This window comes from Filicampus tigris, chromosome 18 (assembly GCF_054856515.1).
Source record: "Filicampus tigris isolate MCC_2025a chromosome 18, RoL_Ftig_1.0, whole genome shotgun sequence".
In the NCBI taxonomy this organism is placed as follows: domain Eukaryota; kingdom Metazoa; phylum Chordata; class Actinopteri; order Syngnathiformes; family Syngnathidae; genus Filicampus; species Filicampus tigris.
In genome coordinates, this window is record NC_141234.1 from 1,694,709 (window position 1) to 1,714,307 (window position 19,599).

Sequence of the window (19,599 nt, forward strand, 5' to 3'; positions counted from 1 at the left end):
AATGTGAATTAAATCTAAAACTTAATTCCTGATCCTTGGGGTATTTTGACGAACACAGACCACAACATGTTATTGAGACACCAGGGCAATGTTCACATAGTTCATAATGTGTCTCGAATGGTTTATTTTCCTAGTCCTCTTGCTTCTTAGTTTAAAGTGTCTTTTGGAACAGGTAAAAATCTTCCAGCGTGGCCAAAGCCACTTCGGTGCAAAAAATCTCATCTGGAGATGATGCCAAGCGCTCCAGGGAAACGTAGTTGGCTTGATCTGGGTCATAGTGTGCCCTTCCCAGGTACTGCAGGAACAGGTGGCGCTCTCGTATACGCAGGAACTTGGCGTTAAAGACCTGTTGGAGGTTCGACATAAGAATGAACAGGGATACTTGAGCAAACTACAGCACAGCAGGTGAAATTCAATGCACCTGTGGGAACTTGGCGATCAGGTGATGTGGCACCTTCATGGTGTTGTGGAGGAAGTCAAATATTTGCGTCAATTTGCGCTTGTTGGCCGTGAGAATTTTGGGGACAGCCAAGATAATGTGCTGGATCTCATTGGCTTTGAAGCCAAGCTCGATTTCGCACACCTGGAATGGCAACGCATATCTATGATACAAACGCAATGACAAAAAAGTAGGTGAATGTTTGGTTTTGTTGTATTTTTGTCATTGTGTCACCTTTAGATTTTCTTTGACGGGCTCCATACTGCCACACAGCAGTCTGGGCAGGCGTGCGACAATGTTACAAGTCTGGGTATAAAAAAAAAAAAAATTAAAAAAATAAATAAATAAATAAATATAAATATAAATATATAAATATAAATATATAAATATATATATATATATATATATATATATATATATATACATATACATACATACATCCATATATACATCTTGAATATCAGCATCTGTGTCGTTCATTTTCTAAGAAAACAAAATTATGAGGTTGCTCTTTACTAAAACAAAGCAGCAGTGAAAATGCTTACGTTGGATGCATTGAGGCCCAGTTGCTGCTGATAAAAACCCAGACGGTTATCCAGCCTCTTCACGCTGAAGTTGAGAAGATAAGGAGCTCTGGACACCATCGACGCGACATTCTCGGCAGTGAACTTCTTGGACTTCAGATAGTTGACCCTGCAAGGAGAGAACGAGAAAACATGATTAATTAAATACAGTAAAACGCTGACCTTAAATGAGGTTGTTATAAACATCCACCGCAGTTAGTTGAGTTAATCATGTTAAAATGCACCTGGCCTGAAGGTTTTCCAAATCCTCTGTGAGGACAAACGGGTTACGGGTGATGATGTAGCCCAGACGAGAGTCGTCCACGCCGATGCCTTTGAGGAAAAGCAGCCTCGGTGCCACGTCCGCATGGAAGTCAAGACGGAGCAGCATGGAGCCGACGTTAGGCCTCTGCTCCAGCTTCCACAGATTCACCCCTGCCGGTAAGACCTTATCATAAGCACCGCAAAACCATAGGACTTATGTTGTTCTCCATTATTTACCGAGCTGCACCAGTTTTGTGAGCGTCTCCGACTGGTCGACGTAGTCTCTGAGAGAGGCGGACACTGGAGGGATGGACGGAAATGGTGTTAGACTCACAGCCTCTTCGTCGCTGATCTCCTCCAGTGCATCCAATCCAGTATTGGCATCCAGATCTGAAGTCAGAAAAAACAAAGTCACCTCCCTGTCAAGATCTTTCAAAATCATATACCCACAAATATATACCTAATGGTGTGGGGCTTTCATTCAGCAGCACAACATCCTTAAAGTGTATTAACTGCTTTGCGTGTTCTTTATCTTCCTGATGCTTAGCAATCAAATCACTGTAAAAGCGGAGGTGTTTTCTCTGCTGATATTTTGCTTGCGTCCCAGTGACATTGCGAGGTTGGCGAGACCTCGCGACTGTACAGCAGTGACGAGCTTGAGTGCAGGTAGTCACAGCCACTGTCTTGAGGGGAGGAAGGAGTCTGTGTTTGATACACAGCTGCATGCAAGAAGATGCCATTTTGCTTCTGCTGAACAAATTGAGAGGGGTTATTTACACTTTTTATACTAGTCGACGCACATGTAACTTTTGCATTTCAAATTGTATTATATTACGTACATGTACTTTCTGCATATAACCCTGAACCTTATCTGTTATGGTGTAATGCACGTTGTTTCCTGTTTACCACAGTACTATACATTATTGTGATATTGTGCTACTGTAAAACATGCTAGCGAGAGCCAAAGAATGCCAATTCTAATGGACATTTTCATAGAAACACCGCAAAAAATACTGTTTACTCACCGTCTAAAATCAATTTGAACTTGAATTCCGCTTCGTAGACACAACACACTCTACAATGTCAAACGCTACTTTTCACGTGGGGAACTACGCGAATCCGGAAATGCGTCGTCATACTGAGTGTACCACGTCGCCAATACGGGGTAAAATTGTAAGATTTCGTTTTATTAACACTGGTTAAGTAACATTTCAAGAAATTAAAATCATTCGAAAAAAAATCTTTTGCATATATATTTCACGTAAATCTACTATTTGCTTATGTTGTACATTACTACTTTAAACATTGCTAACAGTACAATTGAACTCCCCTCTTTTCCCTTTTACGTGGTTAAGTCCAAACTCATCCAGTTCCTGCATTCGCTGTTTTTGTTTTTTATGATTTTTTTATTTTTTTTATTAAATTGCACGGGTATTTTATTTTATTGATGCATTATTCCCAAATGCAGCCAAATATAACAATGACGTATTGTATGTAGTTTATAAATTAAAAAAACAAAACGTTTTCCTACGGCTTTATCTTTATCTTTCCACCGATTCTCCATATTAACAACAAGCATTAGGTGGATTAGTGACTATGGTTATTTATTCCAAGTGCTGTGCTCTTTATTCTTGTTTGTTGGTTTGATAACGCATCCTTGGGACGGGTTAATTAAAATTCATGACAAAGTGCTGGAGGGACTTGTCTGCTGCAGCTTCCATGGCAACCAGTACGAGCTGTCTGTAGCCCCGCCGTGGCCTCTCTTTGTCTGCGCAGAAAACATCATGCACCAGTATCGCTTCATTCATAAAAATAAATCAATATATAAATACAAATAATAATATCAATACATCGAGGGGATTTGTCTGACGTCATTGTTTCATAATAAACTCCTTTCGGAGATGTAGAAGGCGTAGCAGTTAAACGCTAACGATAATCACAGATCCTTTTTATGTTTATTTACAATATAATGGCGGTATATGACTATATTGTAAGCAAAAAAGCAGTGGGAGTAACAAAGTACAAATACTGACAAGTAAGAATCAGTACTTATACTTTTACATTCACCAGAGTTTTTTCGATTTTAGTTTTGTTTTTTCAAACAGTATTTGCATTTTGTACAAGCACTTGTTTGTTTTTGGAGGCAAGTAGAGGACATTGTCAATTGTAAACGATGAACTTCATTTCCCCGAATCCCTTGCGGCATTAGCCATCGTGCTGGATGACAGCTATCCGGCGCCGAAACCCCGACAGGACACTCTCCGACACTTGAGCCATGGCGGCCACGGGTGGAGGGAAAATCAGAAGCAGGAGATATCACGTCGCCTCCAAACCTTACGCCAAGAGCAAGCAGGTAAAGCCCCTCAAAGTCTTCGCGTGGAGCCACCGAGACGAGTGGCCCGTGACGACGACGAGGCCAGCGGGCTCTTTGCAAGTGTTTTTGTTTGAAGTTGGGGGAGACATTTTGCGGCCTACTCGTGGCCTCCACGCGCTTGCTAGCGGATGCTAAGCCATTAGCGCCGCTTAGCTGCGTCCACCAACGCACTTGTTGGACAGCTGCCGTGTCAGCGCGTGGACTTGTCCCGAGTGGATGAAGTCACCCGGCCGTGGGGGACTGCGACGACACCCGCGTCAGTCGGGCAAATTCGGTCGTTAGCGGAAAAAGAAAAAGTCCCGGCCGTGCTAGCGAGGCTAACAGCCAGCCAGCAGGCAGGCAGGCAGGCAGGCAGGCGCATTGTTGTAATGGCCTCGCTCCCTCGAGGGGGGATTTACGTGTTTATTTCAGCCAAATGACTTGATTTGGTGGCTGGAAATTGCCACAGGGGCTTGTTGGGAAAGTGTGTCGCTGGCGGTTTGTCGTGAATTTTGTGGAAGTTGTGCGACTGGGGGGTGTTCGTGGGAGGGGGTGGGGGGTGCTGGCTAACGTTAGCCGGGCTAAATTGCGCAGGAAGCTGTTAAATAGTCCCCACATGGTTGCATTGGAAGGCATCTTACCTGCCGCCTTAAATGTTCACTTTTCTGCACGCAACTGTACTTTCGTCTTCCCGAAAGCCCCCTTCTCTTCTGCCTAGGTTGTAGTGTGGAAGTAATTCCCGGTATGGGATTTAGTTGGCGTTTTTTTCACCCTCAATCAGCTGATTAGCCTCCAGGCTAACATCTAGCACAGTCTGTGTCATGGCATTGATTGATTTTTTTTTTTCGAATCCTGCAGTTAGCGCCACTTAACATTCCAAACTGGTCTGTGATTCATTTGTTTACATTCTCCAGGTACACCGGCAACATCTCGTGACATCCAGTAAAAATAAGTGCACGAAAACAATATTGATATTCGTGTAACAATGTTGTTTTGGAGGCAAAAAAAAAAAAAAAAAGCTTGTCAAAATGCGGAGTCTGGTTGGAAGGACCACTTCAACCTAAGAACAACGCACCAAAAAGTTTGAAAATCTGATGATGGGTACTGGAGTAATTTGTTTTTATGTGCCTTTTGGGTGAACATTTTTGTGTTGGCACGAGAAAATCAGGAAAAAAAAAAATGCCTTCAAATTTAAAATAAACGTTTATTATAACGTGATTATTTCTCAACATATCTCCTGTACCCCTTGCTACATATGACCAGTCACTTTCCCTAAAAGTTCAAACGTGAATAGTTCAAATGGAAAAGCATTTATGAGAAGGGCAGTAAGGATAATTTGTGTAATCCTATTACTATGTTACTGTATTATGAAGAAATAAAAATACACGTTTATCTAAATTATTAAATTTGACATCTTAAGGCTCCTACACAACCTACCAGAAACGATCACTTTTCTTAATTAGAAGCTTTCTTCACCCAAGTACTGTACTTTTTGGTGCATGTGTAATTAACTGAATAGCATTTAGGGTAACAAGTAGCAGTGTCTTTGTCAAGTCGTGGATTTAGTTTTCTAAATGCAGGCTGCACTTAAAAAATTTAAATATATTGCATGTGAAAAGTGAAACAAAAATTGCACCACCATTAAAGATGGAAAAAAACCTTCAAGATTTAGGAGCTAATGTCCAAAAAAGTTAAATACAACAGAACTGTATGTGGGCAGTGACTGTTGGAGATTCATTTCACCTAGTCATTCATCTTCTCTAGTCACAGCATTTGGCACACCTGCAAAATGACATCAGGTCCAAATAGATCCTTGAAATATTACATTTATATAATATTATGTCACTGTTTTGTTTTGTGGTGTGGAAGAGCGGTTTCTAATACTTTGGCATACACTCAACATCTCCACCGAAATTCCCTAGAAACGATCATGTTGATCGGAAGAGTGTTTTTTACGACAGTCAGTCACCATGGCCTAGCGCATATTTGCACACAGGTTAAAGTGCATGTAGGCCTGACACATTCATCTGGCAGGTCAGCCCAAAGCGACCTTTCAGACGGAGATTCGGCCAAAATTGGCGCCTTTTGTACAAAGCCCAGCGCCTTGAGATTTAAAAGAAAGAAATAAAAATGTATTGCGACTGTGTGCGCTTTTACGCTGAGACGTTTCATCCCGATTTGTGATCATCAATGACACTGGGAAGACAGCTGAAAAAAAAAAAAAAAAAAAAAAAAATCAGGCTTTTCCAGGCGCCCTGAAAGGGGGCCTCGTTTGCTGGTTGTCTTGCGAAGCGTGCACACAGTGACTGACCCACTTTCCTTCTTACACGGCACTTGAGGAACCGCTTCTCCCGGGGAACAATGCACTGCAGCTGGTAGTCACATTCAAGATGTAAGGCTACATTCCATTTAAGAGTTTTTCATCTCGTCAGTTGTACACAAATATTCTATTTCTGTCATGCTGATGTTGCACTTCAGAAAGAGGAAGAACGCGCGCTTATCTGCGTGAACGGCAATTTCTTGCATGAGCATTCACAGCTGCATAGAGAGAAAGAAAAAAAAAAAAAAAAAAGCATTCCTTTGAGTGACAGTTACCCAAGATAAATAACGCAAAGGCTGCAGCTCAAGAATATTTTCAGAAGCGATTATTCCTCAGTAATCGGATAAAAAATCATTTTGCTCCATCAAACAACAAAATGAAACAAAATGTGCACGTGAGTTGCAGGTATCACTGTCGTTGTACGTTCCCCACTGTAATGAATGTCTGAGACATTGAGTGTGTGTGGCTTTAAAACGGTGGGCCTTGGCCTGGTGATTGATGGAAGAGGCAGCGAGCGCAAACATCAGCGGCTGCCTGCTAAATGAAATTCAAACAGAATGACGAGAATGATCTTGCGTATTTATCCAAACAATCTGCCGGCTAACACAATGCAAAACGCCATAGACGGACCAACAAAACTAGCAGTGATTTTGTGGTACTTTAAACCTTTGATCAGATTATATTTGAACACAGTTTTTTTTTTTTTCGTTTTGTGCTGCCGAATATCTGCAAGTGAGATACCCCTGCGAACATTTCTGCTTACAGAAAAACAATATTCCCTTTTGTGTGTGTCAGGTGTTGAGCCCGACCGATAAATAATGTTTTGGTTTTTAACCCCATCACAGCCGTCAGGCCTGATCAGCCGGGTGACCGACACGGTCAAGAGCATCGTTCCCTCCTGGCTTCAGAGCTACTTCAAGAATGGGGAAGCACCGGAAGGTGAAGCAGGAGGAGGAGGAGGAGGAGGAGGAGGCGGCGGCGGCGGCGGCGGAAGAGAAGCAGCAGATGTGACAGAGAACTGCCTGCTACCTCCTCCCAACGGTGGCAGAGAGGGGCCGCCCTCTCTTGACGGGCGACACTCGCCCGAGCCGAGTACCAGTAACACAGGTTTGCTTTTGTTTCTTTCTTTTTCTTTTTTTTTTCTTCAACCAATCACTTGGCGTTCCCATGCCAACATTAAAAAGACGTTTTCTGCCTGATGACACCATTAACCAAATGTAATTAAGTGTGCCGGTGAACTCTAGGTCTCAATGGTAATTCTCCCAAGGAAAATATTCTTTTCTGCAATGTTTCCAAACACTTGAAAAAAGAAAAAGAAACTGCGCCAATGTAGCAAATCCAATGTTTGCTTTTCAACTAAACGTGATGTTTTTTTGCAAGTCTTGAATGCCATCGCAACCGTTTTGCTCAAGGTTCCTATTCCTGAAATGTGGCTAAGTTGTTAAATAAGAGCTCATTCTGAACAGGCCGCTTTCCCAACTTAGAGCCCTCCACCAGCCGGGCGTCCCTCAACTTTCAGGACTACTCGCTGTCCCGGCCGCCGCTCAGCCACTCCCACCTCCACTTCTCGCCGCTGGAGGCCTCGGCGCCGGCGCTGGCCGGCGGCCTTTTCTCGCAGCCCTCCACCTCGTCGGCGCCGGGGCCTTTCTCCACCGGCTTCTCCCTGGTCAAGGAGATCAAGGACAACCTGTCGCAGCACGACGACGACAACATCTCCACCACCAGCGGCTTTTCCTCGCGCGCCTCAGACAAAGGTACGCCGACAGCGACGCCGTTAAAATGACTCGGTCGTCGGTAAGATAGATACAACATCCAACAAGTGAGTGCACCCCTCACTTATTGGACATTTTTGTGATTTATGTATGTTTGCAGTTTATCTTTTCATGGGACAACACTGAATAATCAACACTTTGCTACAATCTACAAGTAGCCAGTGTAATGCTTTTGCGGCGGTCTAAATTTACTTCAAAGCACGCCGCGCACAGCCATTCAAATGGAAACTGCCGGCCACCAAATTGAGTACACATATTGAGTGAAAAGTGTGAAAGCGATAACACCAAATTCAACACGCCTTCTCCTCATTTTCACCCGAGACCTTGTAATGCTCGCCAGGGATGGAAAATGGCTCATTGGGCCCAACACTTGGAGGTGTGCTCACTTTTGTTGCCAGCGGATTCCACACGAATGGCTGTGTTTGGTTATTTTGAGGAGGCAGTAAATTGACACTGTTCTACGCGCTCTACACCGACTTTGTCATATTGTAGCGTCGTTTCTTCAGTGTTGTCCCATTACAGTACTCATTTAGCCAAATATGAGGGCTGCCTTTTTTTTTTTTTTTTTTTTTCCTTCTTCTTCCAATGAGGCACTGTAGCCGGTGTTGTTGTGTCTCGCAGACGTCCCCACGTCCAAGACGGCGTCGCTTCCGCAGCTTTGGTCGCCAGACGCGGACAGAAGCTTCTGTGTGCCGCAGCCCGCTCAGTCAAGTCTGAAAAGACCCACCTTCAACCTGTCCGTCTTTGGCACTTCGGCCAACGTGAGTCTCGTCGGTAATTTACGCAAATGAGCCCCAGGCAGAAGCAGGTACCCGAGAAAGTTGGGCCAAACGAAATGGTGGCATTTTTGAATGCCATCCGACGTGGGCGGAAGGAGGTGCTTTGTTGCGAGGACCCGGTCGTCTCTGTCTGTAGCTGCAATTGCGACGACAATTACCAGGTGTCAGTAACGCCACTTGATTGTCGCCTCCCCAGTCGACGCTGAACAGCACGGCGCTGAACTCCAGCCAGCTGGGCGAGTCCCCCTTCTACCCCGGCAAGACCGCGTACGGCGGAGCGGCCGCGGTCAGGAGCGCTCGCGCTCGCCCCGGAACGCCGTACCAGGTAAGTCCCAACTAGACTAGTGGATTCATTTGATCAGATGCTACCATGGTGGCTCCCACGTTTTGGAACGCGCCTCTGTTGATTTTATTTATTTATTTATTTATTTTCTTCCCAGGCCCCGGTGAGGAGGCAGATTAAAGCCAAGCCGGCCAGCACGCAGCCCTGTGGGGTGACCAGCGCCACGGCTCGACGCATCCTGCAGTCTTTGGAGCGCATGTCCAGTCCTCTGGCAGTACGAACACGCACGCGCACACGCACCCACGGTGACAAATTGAGTTCCGAATGCCTCATCACTTGATTTTTCATCCCCAGGATGCCAAGAGGATTCCAGCGGCAGCATCACCCTTCTCAACGGTAAACTTGAGCAAAAACGTCTACTTTCAGAAACAGATGTTTATACTTTAACAACAGAGAGAAATACATATGGAACGTTGTAAATATTTTTTTGTTTTTTTCCAGTCAATGGATGGCGGCGATCTTGATTCGGCGCATTTTCAATCCAAAAAGAAACGGGTAAGTTATTTCCAATTTGACTTTGTCCAAATATGCACCCAGCCAAATGCGAGTCTCAGCTCAGGGACAGGGAGTCGATTATGTGAGCCCGCCAGCGTTTGGAGCAACAACTGGCAGGCGATGCCAGCTGTGCGACAGCTGTGCCACTCTCCTATAACAGGAGTGTGTTCACACACACACACACAGCTGTGGCCACCGCAGTCTGTTGTTCAGGTTACTTGAGATCTCAACACGATTACAATAAATGAGAGTGACCATACTCGAGAACGCCATTACGTCTTGCACTGGTGATGAAAACATGTTTTTTTTCCTTTTTAATCATATATTGTTCATAAGCAAAGTTTTCTAGAACGTGGCGGAAGCAAACACAAGGCCGTTTCAGTTACGTGGCGTCTCAATTTGCACACGAGGGGGCACTATGTAAAAGAAGCGCATACGAAAAGAAAAAAATGGGACAAAGAAGAGCGTCGATTGTGCAGGATATAAAAGTCGATGACTCTCCTGTTCCCAACATCCTCGTTGTTTCTTTTCCTTAGCGGGATTCCAATCACCCGCCAGTGCAGAAGCTGGTGGTCCCCGCCGCCATTTCTATTTCTGCCTCAGTCAACCGCGCCGTCTCCTTCAGGCCCAGTTTGACCCCGGGCGGGCCGGGCCGGACTCTGGACCGGGTGCCCCGCGACAAGGTCAGATATTTCTGCCGCTTCAATTCCAGCCACAGTTTGTCAGCCGTGTGCTGACTTTGGCCCGGTTTTGTTTGCATTTCCCACAGCCCACGGGACAATCGCCTCTCCTACCTGATCGGAGGCCCGGCGGCCCTTCTCAAAGCACAATTAGGTCCAGCGGCGCCACCTACCCCATGTCCAGCACGCCCGCCCCCAGCAGCGCCGGAGGCGGCAAGATGAAGACAGAGCGGAAGAGCGCACGGACGTCCTCCAAGCGCGCCGAGGATGACAAGGTATGCACCGCGGGTGTCCCGATTAATTGAGTAATCGGCAGCTAATTGATTATCAGTTTAATTGAATTGAAAACTATTTTAATAACGGAGCAATTGTTGAGAGCCAATCTTGTGATTTCAGACAGCAGTAATGCTTTCATTTCTGGAGTCCTTTGTGAAAGCAGACCGATTCTCTCTTTCATCAAAATAGGACATTTGCAAACATCTGCTTTGACTTCGGCAAAACAAGTCGATCACTGGATAGGTTTCAGAGAGCTTGGTGACGACAACCTCAATCCCTCCCGTGCGGTATTGCTCAATTGTTGATTTTAAGCAATACCAAATAAACAATTCGCTAATAAAAAGTCATTGTTTTGAAATACACTTGAATGCAAAATTAAATTTGATTCAGTTAATCGATAATAAAAATATAGGACAGCCCTGTGTTGCTCAATGGCACGTCGTCATAAGGCCTCAAGAGTTCAGGGGCCAGCGATTCACAAATAGATGTCAAACGTGGGCTTCTTTTTGAGTTTTTTTTTTTTTTTTTGATGCAATGTGGATTCTTTTTTCCCTCCCTACGTCAGGTGGCTGAGCTGCCAGACCTTCGACCTATTTCACTTCCCATTAGCACATCTGCATTGCCCACCTTCAGCTTCTCCTCCCCGCTGCCCCCCGTCGCTACCTCCGCCGCCTCCAGCGTCACCCCTGTCAAGGAAATGGTGATAAATAAGGTCTGTTTCTTTTTTTTTTTTTTTTATCTCTTGGCTAATGTTTAGGCACAGTCCCCAAATACAGCTTGTCTCTCCTTGCTTCCTTAGGCGACGTCCGTTTCGCCCCCCTGTGTGCCCTTTACCTTCTCCTCGCCCATTGTCAAAGCGACCCCTGCTAGTCCTCCTAACTTCTCCCCGACAGTAAGTGCCCTTTAGCCACTTGAAATCGACAAAAATTAATACCTGCACCTCGCATGCACATTTTGTGCTGGTATTATGCATGGAGCTTGAAACTATCTTTAAATCGTAATCATCGTCAGTCGTGGGGGGTTTTGGAACCCAAGCCCAGCGACAGTACTACTGTACGACAAATGTAAGCTGATGTGGTCCCTTTTTTTGTTTTTTTTTTTCTTTCAGGCTGGCTTTACATTCAGTGCCCCTGTAACAAAAATCGGCCCTTCCCTGTCAAATGGGAAGCTGGCCACACCCATAGCAACACCAGGTAAACTTTTTATTTTCAATCGATTTTAGGGTTAAACCAGAGGTGCCAATTTGATTTGTATCATCCTTGCATGTGCGTTGTCGTTTTGTTGTTTTTTTCCTCCCCCAAGTGAAAATCTCGACAAACGCCAGCACAGAAGACTTTGACGGACCTTTCAAAGCAGCCAAGACACTGAAGCAGGGCAGCGTGCTGGACCTCCTCAAGTCACCCGGTAAGAAGCGCTGACACGCGACGCCGGTCGACTTTTTAGGGGGAGGCTTTTACCTGGACGCGTTTTTGTGACGCACACAACATTGTGGGGCGACATGCTAAGCATCGCTTAAGACTCACATTCAACAAACCTAATCGTGTTTGACACTCCTCGGGGATCTCGTTTACGTCCTCTGAGAGACTTTCCATGTGGGTGCTGCTGTTTTGCTTAGCAATATTTTTCGAATTGGCTCACCAGTGATGTCATGTGGTGCATTACTGCAAGGGGAAAAAAAAAGCCGTTCATTTGTTTCAAATGTTGATTATTGGTCATTTTGAGGAAGTGCATTTTTCCTATGTTGATTTTTTTATTTTTTATTTTTTGTTTCTTGTTCAGGCTTTGCTTCAACGGCCGTGCAAAAGTCACCTGAGACTTCCACGCAGTCCACTGCCCACTCCTCCCCCTCCGTCTCTACCGCCACCTCCACCACATCCTCCTCTACAGGCCTTAGTGACTTTTTCAAAGCGCCAGCCGGTTGGAGCTGTAACGTCTGCTTGGTGCAAAACAAGGCGTCGGAAACAAAGTGCGTGTGCTGCGTGGCGCCCCGGCCCGCCGCCGCCGCCGCCAAGGACAACAAAACAAGCGCCCCTGCACTTTGGGAGCCAAAGAGCAGCACGAGCGGCGCTTCCGTGGGCTCGCCCTTCTCCAAATCGACGACCACTTGGGAGTGCGACACGTGTCTGGTCTTCAACAAGCCCGAAGCCGTCAAGTGTGTCGCCTGCGAGACTGCCAAGCCCGGCACGGGGCTCAAGGCCTCGTCCTCGCTGCCCTCCGCCTTCTCGGCCGTCAAGACGGCGGCCGGCCCCGTTGCCGCCTCCACGCCGCCGCCTGCTGGATTTGGAGACAAGTTCAAGAAAACGGAGGGCGCGGAGGACAGCGACGTTGGCGTGGTACAGAACAAGCTCGCCGATACGAACCCTAAAGCAGGTATGCACAGCAACTGAATGTTGTCTTGAAATCGTGACCCCCCCCTAGATAGCATCTGCAAAAACAAGCATAGTTGCGCCTGCCGAACCACACTGATGTGATTTTCCTAACCGCGGCGCCCCCTTGCAGCCAGCAGCGCGCCGACGTTCAGCTTTGGGGACAAGCTGAAGAAGCCTGGGAGCTTCTGGGACTGCGACGTGTGTCTGCTGCAGAACAAAGCCGCCGACGTCAAGTGCGTCGCTTGTCAGGCGGCCAAACCTGGAGCGCCGGCGGAGCCCCAAGGTAACAAGCGGGCGTCGCCCGGTCGTTGCTGTCGTCAAGGCCCGCGGAGTCTGACCGCTTCTTGCGCTTGTTCAACTCAACAGGGTCGTCTGCTACCGCTGCTTCTGGAGGTTTCACGTTCGGCGTATCCAACAGTACGTCCGAGTCTGCGAGCGGGGGGTTCAAGTTTGGTGTGGCCGCCTCGGAATCCTCCTCCTCCCCATCGGGAGGATTCAAATTCGGCATCCCGTTCGGAAAGCCCTCGTCAGAAGCCCCTGCTAAAGACAGTAATACCTCACTAGGGTTCAAGTTCAGCACCCCGTCGGAGGGCTTCAAATTCGGGATTGCTCCCGGCGACGATAAAAAGCCGGAGCAGCCGGCGGCTGGCTTCAAGTTCGGATCCAGCGGCGGGATCTCGTTGGGGGCGGGATCATCGAGCGCGGAAAGTGGCAGCTCCTCAAAAACGTCCTTCGGCTTTGGCCTTTCCAAACCCGAGGAAAAAACGTTAGATGCCCCCACCTCCTCATCGTCTGTTGCCGTGACCGCGCCCGCTTCCTCTCGAGAGAAGAGCAGCGACAGCGCGGCCACAGACACCGCCGCCTCTGTGTTTGGGTCGCCCACCCTTGCCACCTCCACGCCGCCTGGGGGCCCGGCCTTTGGATCGCTACCCGCCGAGAAGAAGCCCGCCGCCCCCACTTTTGCATTCGGGAAGCCGGAGGAGGAGAAGAAGGAGGCGTCCGCCATCTCCACTCAGTCTGCCTTCCTCTTTGGCAGCGTGAGTAAGGACGCCGACCCCGCGCCCGTCGTCACGGGGGGCTTTTCCTTCGGCAAGCCGAGCGCTCCGGCGGAGCAGCAGCAGCAGCAGCCGGCGCCGCCCACTTTTGCTTTCGGAAAGCCAGCTGACAAGAACGACCCGCCGAATTCAAAGGCCGCAAATTCCTCTTTTGTATTTGGACAAAGTGCTGCAGGTATTTTATTTGTACTCGCACACAGAAGCGACAATAGCAAGTTGAATTTATTCCATGACCACTCTCTGAACCCAAAACACTTGCATTGCAAATTATCTTCCCTCATTGAAATGAATGCAAATGCAATTAATTCATTTCAAAAAATCTGTTTTTTTTTTTAACAAGGAAAATAACACTCTATATAGGGTTAAGACATTGACGTTAGAATAGTCACGTTCTTCTTAAATTCAATGCACAACATTGGCCACTTGGCGGCAGTATAAGACAGACATGCAGCCATTCTGTAAATGGGGGCAGTCCCGGCTTCTCACCACAGCAGCAATACTCGTTCTGCGTGGAGGATAAAGAATATTTGCTTGTATTAATTTTTTGATTGTCTAAATACATTGCTGTATAGTTTGTTGAAATATTGAATACAACTTGACAATACTTTTTCAAGCAATACACCACTGCGTTATTTTGCCATGAGACGCACTTTCTCAGTCTTGTTTTTGTTGTCACTGATCTGCATGACATCATTCTTTGGCTCCCGACAGCTTCCGATGCTCCCAAAATGCCGTTCTTCTTCATGGGAAGCAACGCCACCACGACCAGCAGCACCTCATCCACCCCGACCGCCGGTCTCTTCGGCAGCAACGCGCAGGCGCTCGCCGCGGCTCCCGCCCCCGCCGCGGCTCCCGGCACTTTCCTGTTCGGTCAAGCCGCCGCCGCCCCGGCCGCTAGCGACGCTCCCCCAGCCAAAGCCTTCGTCTTCGGGCAGAGCCAGGACACCCCGCCGGCCGCCCCCGTCAACTCGGCCCCGCCTCAGGCGGCGCAGCCCTTCATCTTTGGCGCGGCCGTCACCGCCGCGCCCCCTGCCGGACCTTCCATTAACTTTGGAGCGTCGGCGCCGTCTGCTGCCCCCTCTGCAGGTACAAATCTTCATCCCACCCCTCCTGAAATAACAACCTTTATAAGTAAAATTCATTTGACCTTCTGTCGACCTTTTGAAAGAATGTGTCCAAGTGTTGAATATTTCTTCCTCTGACATCACTTCCTGCCCATCTATAGCTCCCAACCCCTTCCTGGTCAGCTCCTCAAATGCCGCAGAGTTGGGAGCCAATCAGACACCGGCGTTCGGCTCGTCTTTCAGCTCGCCGTTCCCGTCGGCCGCTTCCCAGACCCCCGCGTTCGGCGCCAAGCCCACCGCCGCCGCCGCGCCCGTCTTCGGCCAGCAGGTCAACTCCGCACCGGCCTTCGGCGGCGCTGCCGCCGCCAACTCGGCGCAAGGTCAGTACCGATCCCGGCAGCCATTTTCAGCTTGTCAGGGCTTGTAGGACGTTTTAAAAAATGGGTTTTCCGAAGGTGGAGGATTTCAGTTCGGAGGAGCCAGCGCGTTCGGGTCCACCAACAGCACGGGCGTTTTCAATTTCGGAGCGGGGGCGGCGGCCTCTCCCGCCCCGTCCGCGCCTGCCGGCGGCGGATTTAACTTTTCACAACCCCTCTCTTTCAACATCGGGTAAGTGACCACCGTGTGCAGTAATGTCTTGTACAATTTATAGAATGCATACAACAGTTCTACAGTAGAAGATTATATTATTAGATTTACTATAACGTGCATGTTGCTCTTATTGTTCCAATGTGAATGTTTTACACTTGACTGTATTAGCTAAGTTTGGTGGATATGGCCTTGAAATCGAGTATTTTTTCTTTAGAACAAATATCCAATTTCCAATTGTCATCATTTTTTTCTCTTTGCTGTTTTTGCAAATGGTTTGCCCTCTCAGAATTAGTCAATTTGTGCATGTGTCTTCCAGATCGTCCAAATCCTTCACGGCATCGCCTGCCGGGCAGCAAACAATCGCCGGGCGCAAGATCAAGACGGCAGTGCGGCGTCGGAAATAAATGGACGCCGCTTGGACCGACAGCTGATTCAGGAAGAAGCGCACAGCTTGAACTGAAATGACTTCTTTGGTTATTTTTTTTATGTTTGTTTTTTTTTTGTTGTTTTTTTTTTTTTTTTTTTTTTTTTTTTTTTTAGGAAGGACGGCAGGCGGCTCTGACTGAACACATGACACTCGACAACAATCAAAGACGCTGATGGACATATCTCTATTTTCTGCTCGACACAAGGCTTTTTTTTTTTTTGTAATAAAATGACAAAAAACAAATTTCTCACTGCAGAATCCCGTTGATTTAAAGTACGAGCGGAGACTTTATAGAGCTGTGACATGCGGATAATTACAGATAGCTGTAGCACCGCGTGCTGTATGTACAGGGATGAGCGTGCTTGTTTGTTGTTGTTTTTTTGTTTTTTTCCTCAGCTCCCTAATGTACAGACTGGAAGTGTGTGTGTTTGTGCACGTATGAGAAATGAGCGATAATTATTAGCGAGCAAATGAATGTTTCTTAACAAAATGGAGGGTGTGTACGGATGGCCAACGGGGACAGACGGAGGCTAGAAGTGTACCATGCACTGCGGAGGATGATGCTTAAATCCTTAGGACTTTGTAAATGCATACTTTTCATGTTACGGCTTTGGCCCGTTGTGGTTCTTTCTCCCCAATCTTTCTTGCTCCTTACACTCTCCCTTTACCTCTCTGTCTCTCTTAATTGGCCTTTCAATATCATAAAAAAATGTAAATAGTGATATTTTTTTTAATCAGTGAATTTGATTTTTTTTTCTTTTTTTTTTTTTCTTTGTGTTAAGGCTGCACTCAGCATTTTTTTTCTTTAGAATTTATTGTGTAAATTCCTATATTCAAAGTTTCCCGAATCCATTTAAAAGGAGCTTAAATGCAAATTAGAGAGCCTTTGATGACTAAAGGCATATTGGCTTTTCTGATCCACTTTTGTTTGGACCAAAACCAGTATTGTACAAAGTATTAAGTATATATTTTTCTATTGTGTGTTTAAATGGACAAGGGTGACTTTGGATAATAGGGAACAAGTCAAGTTTAATTTTAAAGCCATGATTATCATTATTACCGGATGAGTGATAAAAACGTAAACATGGTTCATTACCATCAATAAAACTATAAAAGGTATGGTTTCATTTTTCCATTTGTTGGCTGCCAATCGTAGGGCGGAAGTGCTATCTTTTCTTGGAATGCATCAGAAACTGGGTGATAGTTAAAAAGTCATGTTTTTGTATTGCTGTTTTAGAGTAAAACGTCTCAGAAGGTTGGTTTGTTTGTTGAAATCAAACAAAACCTCTTTACACAATTGGTTATCTTAGTTGTAGAGTACAACGTCGCTTAAAAGTGTGGTAGTTGCAATATCTTGTTTATCAAATAATAATAATTGTATATTCGAAAAGTAAAATGTTAGGCAAACGTTGTTCGTCTTTTGACCGCTGCAATATGGCGGCCTCGTAGACGCACTGGAGCACGAGCGAGCTCTACTAATAGAAGGCTGTTTGGCAACGCGGTCATTAAATGCGGATACTTGACGTTACGTGTTGCTATTTTCTGCATCAGTAACCAATGTACTCGTTTTAGAGCATTTTGTACACGTCTTGGCCAACACCTGTAATGTGTGATTTGGCAATTTTCTTAGAGGGGATGCGGCTACTTCCTGGTATCAGCGTCCATCCATACACCTGTAGCGGTGTACGTTTACCTGTTTTGTTGTTTGTTTTCTGCAACGGTAGAAGGCCGTCCAGTTATCATGACTCCCATGGCTCAATTGAAACGGGTCAGATTTATTGTAGCAACCGGCCTTAGCAACACTAAGCTCGGTGTGGGGTCTGCGTGAAGGAATGTCGCCATGAACGGGCACGTTTAGTTTTTCCCCCTCATGAGAGAAGAAGAAACACTAAAGTGTCACGAAGCCAAATTTGTGTCAGTGTCACCTCCATGGACGTTTGAGGCGGATATGGGCTGTGGCAGTTCCAGCACCACCACGGTGGTTCAACCTTTACCACCCCCGAACGAGGTAGGAAAAAAAGTGAAGTGTCTGGATGACACCTTTTATTTCCAAAGCCATTTTTTAAATGAACATCCGATAGCTTAATGCTGACGTATAATGTGAAACGCCACAGACGGACTAACAGAAAATGGCATTGATTTGACAGTCATTCCACATTGCTACTTAAACACACACGGAGTAGCAACACATAGAAACAAGCATTTTTTCAGCCAACAGTTTGTTATACACAGACAAAATTTGAGTAGATATAGGTTGACTGTACTCTGTCACCAGGATGACCGAGGAAGCAAATGTGAGCGTGGTGACTCGGCCGTGTCCAAGCTGACGGGGGACAGTGGTGTGGTGGCAACAGCGGCGGAGAACGGCGAGACGATAGCCGACGAGGCGTTACCCGGCGAGGTGTGCCTGAAGCCCACCGGCTTAATGGGGCGGGAGGTCTTGATGCGAGAGCGTCCCACATCCAGCGATATCCTGGGAGACCTGCAGAACGAGCGGTTCATCCCGGTGAGCCCCAGCCGCGAGACGGCCACTGGGCAGGCCTACACCATCTTGGTGGGTATGCGTGGGGCACTGCCCCACTAGAGTAATGGGGAAATGTCACGAAATCTGCCTAGTGACAAGTGACTCTACCGGGAACTATGTCTAAAATGTTATTTCAGTTCCATGTTTTTTTAAATCCCATGTATTATAATGCCTATAATTTTTCCAGTAGGTAATTTTTGTGTGTGCGGGCGTGTGTGTTAGCTGGATGAGCGCGAGAGTGTCAGACGCCGGCCCCCCGCCAGACTGGAGTCCCTCAGGGTCAAATGTCCGCCAAGCAAGGAGGCGATGGAGGAGAAGATGAGGCTCGCCGAGGAGAGACGCAAGGTTCCGTACTGCTGCCTGACAGTTGCAAATAACATGTTGTCTGTTACCGCAAAACCTTCAGGTGACCGCTAGGTTGCCCCCACAAAAAATGGCAGCAAAAGCCTACTAGAGCATCTGAACTGTGTTGTTAATCAGAGGCACTTGAATTAGTGGCAGGAGTGTGCTGACTCTCATTTTAACATGAGTCGGAATGTGATTGATTCATTGTGAAAAGCCACACCCCCCACTTACTTCCCTTTTATTTTTCAGTTGAGTTTTACAGCTCATAGTTCACATTAACGGTGGAAGAAGTTTTGAATTGATTCGTCTTGATTTTATTTCTTTCCTGTCACTAAAAACATTCATTTGAACAGGGGGGTGTAGACTTTTTAAAATTACTTTTGTAAATTTCGCTTGCAATAACTCCTCCAAAATGTCTTGCCCTCTTTCAGTCTCGGGAAGACGAGCTGACGGCCCGTTTGCGGAGCAAGTCGGCCCGCACGCAGCGAGCCGCCACCTTCGCGACGGAGGCGGGCGAGTACGCGCTACGTGCGCGCTCGCCTCTCGACATTGAGCAGCGCGCGCCCGAGGAAGGAGAACGGGCGGCAGATGAGCGGCGTGACGACGAGGCGTCTTCGCTGATGGAAGCTGAGCTCGACTCGGTGTCAAGGGAGCCGGAGAGCGAACGAGGGGCCCACAAGGAGATTTTTTAACCAATCGGACAAGGTGAGGACGCCAAAGTCTTTCTTCCTTCACACGTGAAACTCCACTGAAGTGATTTTTTTTTTATTTGCTTTGTCTTATTACAATTAGTTTGATTTTTTTTTTTCATATATTACAAAATTATTCTAAAGACATTTTTCCATATTTTGGAGTGATTTTCTTTGCTTTCTAATATTAGCATTTGATATGTTCCTTGTATGCGGACCACGAAATATATTTAATAAAACTGTATTTCATT

The 19,599-nt window shown here is 46.7% G+C and overlaps 3 protein-coding genes across 7 annotated transcripts; 2 read left to right on the forward strand and 1 right to left on the reverse strand.

Annotated features, from left to right (window-relative positions):
* Positions 1–95: 95 nt before the first annotated feature.
* Positions 96–4,412, reverse strand: mterf3 (mitochondrial transcription termination factor 3). 4 transcript variants are annotated; one of them, XM_086015404.1, is made up of 8 exons: positions 4,261–4,412; positions 1,727–2,016; positions 1,504–1,656; positions 1,248–1,437; positions 985–1,132; positions 674–745; positions 422–583; positions 96–346 (listed from the first exon to the last, which is right to left on the reverse strand). In XM_086015404.1, exons 2-8 carry the CDS (start codon positions 2,004–2,006, stop codon positions 152–154), a joined length of 1,200 nt encoding a protein of 399 aa, XP_085871530.1. In that variant the 5' UTR covers positions 2,007–2,016; positions 4,261–4,412; the 3' UTR covers positions 96–151. The 4 variants fall into 4 exon arrangements, with proteins under 4 accessions (XP_085871530.1, XP_085871528.1, XP_085871529.1 ...); XM_086015402.1 differs by lacking the exon at positions 4,261–4,412 and adding an exon at positions 2,292–2,450; XM_086015403.1 differs by lacking the exon at positions 4,261–4,412 and adding an exon at positions 2,292–2,426 and having other exon boundaries at positions 1,727–2,013.
* Positions 3,471–16,909, forward strand: nup153 (nucleoporin 153). Of its 2 annotated transcripts, none has more exons than XM_086015395.1 (21): positions 3,471–3,619; positions 6,785–7,046; positions 7,406–7,693; positions 8,333–8,472; positions 8,687–8,815; positions 8,931–9,047; positions 9,128–9,169; positions 9,275–9,328; positions 9,865–10,011; positions 10,098–10,283; positions 10,850–10,996; positions 11,084–11,176; positions 11,393–11,477; positions 11,587–11,688; positions 12,064–12,654; positions 12,784–12,936; positions 13,020–13,883; positions 14,420–14,794; positions 14,934–15,152; positions 15,228–15,381; positions 15,680–16,909. In XM_086015395.1, exons 1-21 carry the CDS (start codon positions 3,542–3,544, stop codon positions 15,765–15,767), a joined length of 4,314 nt encoding a protein of 1,437 aa, XP_085871521.1. In that variant the 5' UTR covers positions 3,471–3,541; the 3' UTR covers positions 15,768–16,909. The 2 variants fall into 2 exon arrangements, with proteins under 2 accessions (XP_085871521.1, XP_085871522.1); XM_086015396.1 differs by having other exon boundaries at positions 7,424–7,693.
* Positions 16,910–17,520: 611 nt separating this feature from the next.
* stmnd1 (stathmin domain containing 1) lies at positions 17,521–19,402 on the forward strand. The gene is made up of 4 exons (XM_086015166.1): positions 17,521–17,798; positions 18,066–18,344; positions 18,537–18,659; positions 19,091–19,402. Exons 1-4 carry the CDS (start codon positions 17,661–17,663, stop codon positions 19,349–19,351), a joined length of 801 nt encoding a protein of 266 aa, XP_085871292.1. The 5' UTR covers positions 17,521–17,660; the 3' UTR covers positions 19,352–19,402.
* Positions 19,403–19,599: the final 197 nt, after the last annotated feature.